The 9764-nt window shown below is 42.4% G+C and overlaps 1 protein-coding gene across 1 annotated transcript; it reads left to right on the top strand.

Moving 5' to 3' along the window:
- The first annotated feature begins 4369 nt into the window (after window positions 1-4369).
- On the top strand, window positions 4370-5192 carry LOC143510017 (uncharacterized). Its single transcript, XM_076998981.1, has 2 exons — window positions 4370-4541; window positions 4861-5192. Exons 1-2 carry the CDS (start codon window positions 4378-4380, stop codon window positions 5132-5134), a joined length of 438 nt encoding a protein of 145 aa, XP_076855096.1. The 5' UTR covers window positions 4370-4377; the 3' UTR covers window positions 5135-5192.
- Window positions 5193-9764: the final 4572 nt, after the last annotated feature.

Genomic DNA, 9764 nt, shown 5'->3' with positions numbered 1-9764 from the left:
TAAACTGGAAATATTTATTAGCAGTTCTACACAAATTTGGATTTGGCTCATCCTTCATAAATTGGATCAAAACCTTACATAGCTCTCCTAATGCACGAGTTAGGACAAACGATATCACTTCACAAAGCTTCACTCTACAGAGGGGCACCAGGCAGGGCTGCCCACTATCTCCCTCACTTTTCATTCTTTTCATTGAGCCATTAGCAGCAGCAATTCGACAAAATGCAAATATTATGGGAATTAATACAGGAACCACAAACCATAAGATAAGTCTTTATGCAGATGATGTATTACTTTTCCTACAGAACACACAAGCTTCTCTTCCGAATACAATCAAACTTATAGACAGCTTCTCTTCTATATCAGAATATTCCATCAACTGGGGTAAATCAACAGTTTTGCCTATAAATTGTAGTTTTCAGAATACAACCACCACTCCACTACAATCAGGTAATATTAGATACTTAGGCATACATGTCTCCGCTAAACTTTCAGACTTAGTGCAGTTAAATCATATCCCTCTGTTAAAAACAATAGAAGATGATCTCACACGCTGGAACGCTTTACCTATATCACTCATGGGGAAAATCGCTACCATTAAAATGATGATTCTACCAAAAGTCAACTATTTATTCTCACTAATCACAAATAAACCCTCTGCTGCTTGGTTTAAGTCCTTAGACTCAAACATCTCAAAATTCCTATGGAAAAACAAGCCACCAAGAATAAGTCTGAAAACCTTGCAAAAGCCAAAACTCAATGGTGGCTTAGAACTACCAAGTTTTTATAATTATTTCTTAGCCAATAGATTACAGTACATTTTAAAATGGATCAAATACGACTTAATAGACAGCCCATGGTTGCACCTAGAACAAGCATTCTGTGGGAAAATAAAACTCTCAGACCTACCTTACATTAGCTCTAATATTAAGCGTCAAGACTGTTTTAAAAGCCTTAATATAAAAACTTCACTGACAGCCTGGTGGGAATTTCTAAAACTAACTCGGTCCCCACTCATCCCATGCAAACTAACACCCATTTGGAACAATCCAGACATTTGTCAGAATAAGGAAGTACTACATTTCACATCATGGCATGATAAGGGAATAGACATTTTAGAACATGTTATTAAAGATGGGTACTTTGTCACATTTCAGGAACTTAAATCAGAATATGGAATAAGCAAAAGTAGATTTCTTGAATATCAACAATTGAAATCATTCAACAGAGATTCAACTGAATCTAGAAATATCAGTATCAGTAACTGAATTTTTAAATCTATGTACTCCTAAATTATTATCAAAACTATATAAATTATTGTTAAAATTTGATGACTCAATCTCCCTTCCGATAGCCAAATGGGAACGAGATCTCTCTATTAATCCAGATCAACACTTTTGGACAGATATATGTACAAATATTTTCAAAATAAGTAAAAACCCCAACTTACAACTTATACAATACAAAGTCCTTCATAGAACACACTATACAGGACAAAGGATGTTCCAAATGGGCCTAGCACAGTCAAACATATGCACCCACTGTACAGGCAATGTAGCCGATAACTATATGCATGCTATATGGGACTGTAGGCCTGTTCAGGAATTCTGGCAGAAGGTATGTGTAGACCTATCCACGTGGTTTAAATGCTGCATCCCAACTTCACCCGGACTGTGCATCCTAGGAGACGTCAGTGAATTGGCTATGGAGGCAAACTCATCACACATAGTTCTTACTGCTCTATGCATCGCCAAGAAAACCATTCTCATGAATTGGAAAGCAAAAAAGGACCTGCATATTACTCATTACAAAAATTTATTACTCGATCACATCTGTCTGGAGAGAATGTCTGCTTCCTCTAAAGACCAGTTGGAGGAATTTAACTCTCTTTGGTTCCCACTGATCAGTTCCATTAGCTAGTTGAGGTGGTTGGCTGGGGCATCGACACCCGGGTGGCCTAGTTGGTGGACTCTGGGGGGACTGCTCATGCCGGCCACTTTCTGGGCAGGAGGGTCGGGGCTGCCGACCTGGGATGTTTGTGTGTTTGTCCTGGCTGGCGGTGGGGGGGCTCAGGGTGGCACTGCCTCTGGTCGCTGAGGTGTGACCACTGGGGTATGGCATTTGGCTCTTATCCAGAGCGACTTACATTTAATCTTTTTTTTTTATACAAGTGAGCAATTGAGGGTTAAGGGTCTTGCTCAGGGGCACCTTAGTCAAGGCCTTAGGTCTGGGAATCGAACCCACGACCCTCCGGTCACAAGACCAGTTCCCTAACCACAAGGCCATGATGCACCACCATTGTGACCACTGTAAAAAGTAAATCCAGGACATCGAGCATGTTGGTGACGTCAGACGCTGCGTGACTTTGGAAACTCATAAATTATGTTAGTGACAGTCATTACTCAAAAATATGTACTCATTTAAACTTAAAACATACCAAAAAATTAAGACAGCGCAAAACCTTAATGCTGGGTTAACTAAATAACAAGATTTGAGTGTTATACCAATAAAGAGTATAAGTTAACAATACTGTTCGGGTTTACAGTGTGTATGTCTTGGGTACACTTTCTGCTCTACTTTGCAGTGGTCATTTGAGCTGGTTGTTTTTTTTATATATATATTTATTTACTTTATTTATTTATTATTATATTTTTTATATATGCGTGTTTGTATATATATGTATATATTTGTATATATGTATGTATATTAGGCCTGTGTTGAAAAAATCGATTTTCCGATTCAGAATCGATTCGCATATGATGATCTGATAATCGATTCGTACGTCCAAAGATCGAATTTTTGTGAACTTTTACCCCCGCCTCGTCACTGAATTCACGCCGGCATGCTCGGTCTAACCAGAGGTCTAACTAACTGTAAAACAACATGGCGTCGGACAGTGACGGTAACGACGATAGTCAAATCGGCAATCTAAAAACAGAAGGACAGTTTATCCAGTGTCAGTGACTATTTACAGTTAGTCCATGTCACTGACAGTTTACCCAGTGTTTTTACAGTTTAAAAAAGTTTAAAATGTTCTTGTAACGTTGGGCGCAAGGCGATGGACGAGACAGAATCCTTTGCACTTTCCAAATCGTTACGTTTATTACATTTACCGAAGCGCAGACAGCACACATAAAACACGTTTACATAGAACATGTGTGACTCAAACAACGACGAGCACAGGACGCTGCGCGAACGCACATTAAGTAGACAAACCACACAAACCCTACGTGAGGAGACGAGTCACAGGTGAGGATTATCACAAGACGCACCCGCACCCACGGAGATACGCAGACGAGTAGACGCAGACAACGTTAACACACGCCCAACAGGGAGGGGTCGGGGACCGTAACTTGAGAGTTCTGTTCTTATAATCTCACTTTAGAGAAAAATACACGTTTACACTTTATACTTTCAGTTTATTAAGTGTGAGCACTTTTAAAATAAAAATGCATTTGGTAGCAACAGCTTTTGGGTGACTTCTTAATTATTTCAATCATAATAATAATGCACTGGTTAGTGTCCCAGTAGGAGTCCACTGTTGCAGATATAGACACCTCAAAGATGTCCTCTGTTTATTGTCCTGGATTACCTTTCTTGAAGGTAGATTTATGATTACCCTTTTCACCAGTCTTCCAGCCATCAGTAACTACCAACTACCAGTAACTATTTGCTGATTAATATTGATATAATATTAGTTTTAACATGTTGCTTCTGTACATAGTCAGGAAACAGCTCAAATAAATACATTTTTAATAACACTAAACCCTGAATTGGATCGAATCGATTAAATCGGATTAAATCTAAATAAATCGATTCTTAATCTTCAGATTAATCAAAATTCTTGGAATTTGAATCGATACGCAGCCCTAATGTATATGTATTTTTTATTTTTTCTTCCCCGCCCTTCTGTCTTTTCCCTTTTTCTCTCTCTCCCCCTCTTTTCTTTTCCCCTCTTTTCTATATTCTATCCTCTCATGGTCCACCTAACCCCAATAATTGTCATCACTTTATTATACAGAATTGTTATTATTTGATCTATTATTTGATATAAAAACAAAGTTGTCCTCCAAAGATGGGGGGGTGGAGGTGGGCCCAAAAAAAAAAAAAAAAAAAGACAATGCTGCAAATGTGGTGAAAGCAATCCAGATTACCAGCTGGCCTCACCTGTTCTGCTTTGCCCACACCCTGAACCTCAATGTCAACAGTGGCATTGCTGCCATCAAACAAACAATGGAAAAGGTGAAGGCAATTGTTGAATATGTGCACAGAAGTACAGTTGCAACAGAGAAACCGAAGGCCACACAAAAGCAGTTGGGGTTAGCAGAATCTCGCCTGAAGCAGGACTGTCCAACACGCTGGAGCTCAACATACTAAATGATGATGAGGTTCCTGGAAAATAAAGATGCCATCATAACAACCCTGGCCTTAACTAATCCAAGACTGGCTGCCCTCACACCAGATGAGTGGGAGGAAATGAAACAGGCCTGTGATGTACTAAAGCCCTTTGAAGAGGTCACTGTTGAAATCAGTGGTGAGAGGTAAGTGTTTTACTGTTACTATTGCACTGAAGGTGAATTCAATGTGAATTATTGTCAGAATAATGTGATTATGAAAGCCTAACTTTCACTCGTTCAATCACATCCAAAGAAAGTCATAAATCTGTCAATCAAGCTCCTTCCTGTCTGGCTTGACCTACGTCAAAATAACTAGAACTTATTGTGTTGTCTATTGGTTATGAATATGCTTGTTATAAAACTATAATTACTAATAGTAATAATATTATAAATAATAACCACAAAAAATATATACATTATTATTGCTACTATCAGGCCTCAACGTTGTTTTTCTTTCTCTCAGGTATGTGACTGCTTCAAAAGTGATTCTTCTGGCAAGAGGCCTGCAGAAGATTGCTTCAAACGTCCGACAAGCTGGAAACCTGACAGATTCTGTGGAGCTTTTGGTGGCGACCATTTGCCAGCAGATGTCACACTGTTTTCATAAAACTGAGTCCCATGCTTTGCTCTCTGAGGCAGCAGCACTGTACCCCAGGTTCAAGAAAAAGGCCTTTGGGAAGGATATAGGACCTTCCATAGGACCTATCAACAACTCTGCAATGCTGCAGCAAGGGTGACACTCCCCAACCAGCAAGCTGAAGGAGTAGAGGAAGCTCAGGGAGCAGCAGCAGGACACTGTTCCACTCAGTGCAATCTGGAAAGACTTTGACCAGCAGGTCTCCAGGCTTGTGACCAGTAATTGGAACCCATGGCTGATTCAGTAATGGAAGTGTGCTTTTGTGGAACGGTTTCTCCATTATTCTAATTCAATAAAACAACAGTGTCACAGTTAAATGGCCTAAATGGGCCTTTTGGAAGGCTCAGCTGAGCAAATTGTTTTACAGGTAACGAGTTCTGTGATTAGTCTAACGAGTAGGACAGGTGCGGTGAACACCTGATTTGCTTTCTGCACAAAAAATGCATTCAAAGAATTTCATGATTGCACTATTTCAAATTATTCTAATTTGTTGACCAGCACCTGTATATAGACAAACAAACGACCCTCAGGTGAAACGGATCACGGGCTCCGCCCACCTGAGGGACGCACACAACGTAACAATACAAACAACAGCTGCTATGGACGGATGCGACCGGTAGGGGGCCGCCTCACCGTGACAGACCCCCCCACCAAGCCTCACTCCCCTCCATTGGGTGTGTGGCCCACAGCGGCAGCACACAAATATGAAGAGGCAGGAAGGCAGGGACAAGGCAGGGACACACCCCCTGCAGTCCAGGAGCTGAAACACAAAACACAAAACATTGATTAGCTCACCTCCCTGGGCGGGACCCTGGACCGACTGGGCCGTCAATAACACAAAACCACGCCCCAGTCGGACACAGGGCCCTCACGCTAAGACAAAACGAATACGCAATGACTAGACAAACAAAAAAACTGTACAAACAATGAACGAAATGGGACCCACACGTGTGCGCTTGGTATGACAGTGACGCGCCGCTCCGATTCGCAGTCGCTTCCCACATAAAACACAAGAAACACGGGGAGCGAGGCGACTGTGACGAGCGGCACCCGCGTCACACATGAAACATTCAACACCAAACACAAACGAGCGACGCACACTCATCCACACGTGCCGTTCACGCGTACACACTTTAAACACTCACACAACATGAAGAGTTGTTTCCAGGGAAGACGCCCTGGTCCTCGCCGTGCCATAAACACAATACAAAAGCATGGCGGAACTCTTCACAAAACACCACGCAGACAAACACTTACCACAAGACATGACCACAAACGAAGGAGAAAGAAAAGGAGACTGGCGGCTTCCGAAAGCGGCTGGTCATTCTGTGGCGGGCAGGGTGTGCGAAATAAAATGGAAGCGATCACGCCAAGTCTCAGGGAAAAAGGATGGTTTAATAGAAAAGGGCTCAAGCTAGAGTGTATTTTACTCTCAACATGTCTGTTGCTCCTAAGGCCATAGTAAATAAAATACAGTATAGAGGTGTAAAAAAGGGGTTAAATATGGAAATGTTTTTAAATGTATTATTTTGCTGTATTTATTCAGTGGGTCAGCATTTGGAGGATGAGCTATCAACAGCTAGTAGCAGTGAAACAGCCTTGACAGGTAACAGTGGAACAGTGCAGTGGAAGACCAGAGAGATGCAGCAGCTACTGAAGTGGCTGAGGATGTGAGAGTGAGACAGGCAGCAGGATGTGAGGTAGCCCAGCCAAGCTCTGTACTTGACAGTCACCTTGGATTTTTCATAGATGAAACAAAATCTATTGGGGAAATAGCACAGGCTGTGTGTCAGATGTCTGATGACCAAAAGTACAATTTGCTGAAAAACCATGCCAGACCTTCGAAAATTTTTATTTTCCCAACTACATTCATTGGTGGGTGCAACAGGGCATTCAGGTATGATTGGTTTGAGGAGCATGGATGGTGGCTGGTTTACAGCATAACTCAATATTAAAATACTAAAATCTGAATATAAAAAAAACTATATTTTAAAATGGTCTGTATCTTTTCCACACATAGCCTGCAATGTCATGAACAGCCTCTGAAATATTAGTGCCAGATTCATGCAAATGCAGTTTTGGAGTTCTACCTCGCCACTAAAAAGGGCTTAACTGTTGAGATCAATGTTGTTTGTGTGCTCTGTAGAGCCAGAAAAGAGTTTTCAAACAGCATCAAAACCATCTGTTTGTAATTTAAATTGACATAATCAAGGTTGAATGTGTAGTGCTCTAACCTCTTACTTAAAACACTCTTAGTCCATTTCTCCCTTTATATTAGTGGCAGATTCATGCAAATGCAGTTCTGGGGTTCTACATTGCCACTAAAAAGGCATACAAAGATTGATGAAAATCTGTCGGTTGGGTTCCAAAGTGCCTGATTTCCCGTAAAATGACCCTAAAGGAGAGGGAAAAACAGACAGACAGTGAAGGCAAGACCCAGTTAAAAAATAAAGAAAAAAAAAGAAGGACAGATACAAAAGATGGAGAGGAAAATAACAATGAAGAAAACCAACAGAGACAGACACAAGCAGAGATACAGAGGAGGGAGAGCAACAACAGACCTAGGTGAGCAACAGAGAGAGGCAATGAAGTCCCAGCACAGTTGTAGGAAGATTTGAATAAGACTGAACACTTCAATTTATATCATTATTAATTCATGTTTAAGTTTTAATGACCATACCGATAGTGTACCTCATGAAGTAATTTTTATCTATTTATGTCAACAGTAGAGAGATAGGCAATAAAGGACAGCAACATCAGAGACAGACAATGGAGGGTTTTAGGTAGGGAGCAAAGTTATACTGTCCTCATGTTTGGCCATTTGAGGCCACCGTAGCCCCACTATGCCTTGGGGCGGTTTTCCCTGTATTGAATGAATGTTTCAATTTATATAGCACCTTATCTAGATACCCAAGGCGCTTTACAATTGTTAACACAGCTACGTTACAGACAACCAATCACACACTGGCGAGAAGCGGCAGCCAATTGCACACAGCGTACTCTCTACCAGGATCCACAGGCCCCTGGGGGACTGAATGGGGTGCAGGAAGGGGAGAGAGGACAGACCCTAGTGGCAGAGCACCATCCACCACTGGGCACACAAGCACACACACACACTCAGACAACAACTTGTTTTTATTGAACAGAGAGAGAGAGACACAGACACACACTCAGGGAGAGACACAGACTCAGGGAGAATTTGTCTGGGACTGCCAATTTACCTTACCTCCATGTTTTTGGACTGTGGGAGGAAACCGGAGATCCCAGAGGAAACCCACGCAGACACAGGGAGAACATGGAAACTCCACTCAGATAGGGACTTGAACCCAAGACCCCAGTGCTGAGAGGCAAACGTGCTAACCACCAAGCCACCATGCTGCCCAATGCAGCTGTACATGCTGTACAGCAATACAGCACCATGCTGTATTCAGATAAGTTCAATCTGCAGTAAAACACACCGTTACCTCACTCTTGTCTGTCTCCTCATTATCAACCAAATACACAACAACTTGGCAACGAAGGTGGGATGTGTCTGATCTCACATGTGGAAGTGGGAGTGTTCGTTTTTGTAAATAGATGTTTCGTTTCCTCAAGTTACTCGCGTAGTTGATTATTATTTTTTTTTGTTGGAATGAGCAATACCTCAGCCGACGAACGCGCGGGAGAAAGTAACGACAGCTTAGCACTGCCAGCGCCACCTGGAAACAACACCGAACAGCAAAGTTCATATCAAGCGACCGTCAACAGGCAAACGAATGAAGGACAGCGTGGGGAAACTCCTTTTACAATGGTGGGTGTACTGGGGAACATTGGCCCATTTGATGACACTGTGGAGCAATGGAGCGCATATACAGAGCGGTTTGAATTCTTCGTCTTGGCCAACGGAATCAGCGCGGAGAAAAAGGTAGCTACCTTCTTAACAGTAATGGGCGCAAAGACTTTTAATCTGTTCCGAGCGCTGGCACAGCCCAGGAAGCCAGGAGAGTTCACATTTGACGGTATTGTTAAAACTCTAAGTGAACATTTCTCGCCTAAACCATTGATGATTGCGGAACGGTTCAGATTTTATAAACGTAATCAGGAGGAGGGGGAGAGACGGTGACTACGTTTGTTGCTGCGCTCAGGAAGTTAGCTGAACACTGTGAATTCACAGAGAACACGCTTAATGATGCAATTCGTGACCGACTGGTCTGTGGACTACATAATGAGGCCGCTCAGAGAAAACTGCTAACTGAGGACAAATTAACTCTGACCAGAGCAATTGAAATCAGTGTGTCAATGGAAATGGCTGCAAAAGAGGCACAGCAGCTGAGCGTAGCCACGGCTAAGGTGCTGAAGATAGCCAGTACTGAGGACAGCTCGTCAACGAGGCCATGTTATCGATGTGGCCAACAGGGCCATCCGGCAGCAGAATGCTGGTCTAAAGAATTGGAGTGCCATGCCTGTGGGAAAAAGGGTCACATTGAAAAGGCCTGTCGTGGCAAGAAAAAGGGAACTCAGTCAATGCAGAAAAACACTAACAAACACAAAGAGAATGGCTGCACATTAGAAAACAGTGCATGTGGTGGAAAAAGAAAATAGTGCCAGCGAATCCACAGACGACGAGTTGCCCCTTCACATTCTGTCGCTGACGGGAAGATCTGACAGCTACTGGACGACACCCTTGTTGGAGGGTAAACCAGTGCAGATGGAAATCGACACGGGGGCAGCAATGTCACTGGTTTCAGAGA

This window comes from Brachyhypopomus gauderio, chromosome 3 (assembly GCF_052324685.1).
Source record: "Brachyhypopomus gauderio isolate BG-103 chromosome 3, BGAUD_0.2, whole genome shotgun sequence".
NCBI lineage: Eukaryota > Metazoa > Chordata > Actinopteri > Gymnotiformes > Hypopomidae > Brachyhypopomus > Brachyhypopomus gauderio.
The sequence above is the reverse complement of the archived record's forward strand: the minus strand, read 5'-3'. Positions and strand labels throughout refer to the sequence as shown.

What these genes read in the sequence shown, in the direction of transcription:
- LOC143510017 (XM_076998981.1), top strand. Translation starts at nt 4,378, where the DNA reads ATGATGATGAGGTTCCTGGAAAATAAAGATGCCATCATAACAACCCTG. An exon ending in GTTGAAATCAGTGGTGAGAG is followed by an intron (nt 4,542 to 4,860) that starts GTAAGTGTTTTA and finishes TCTTTCTCTCAG; the next exon opens with GTATGTGACTGCTTCAAAAG.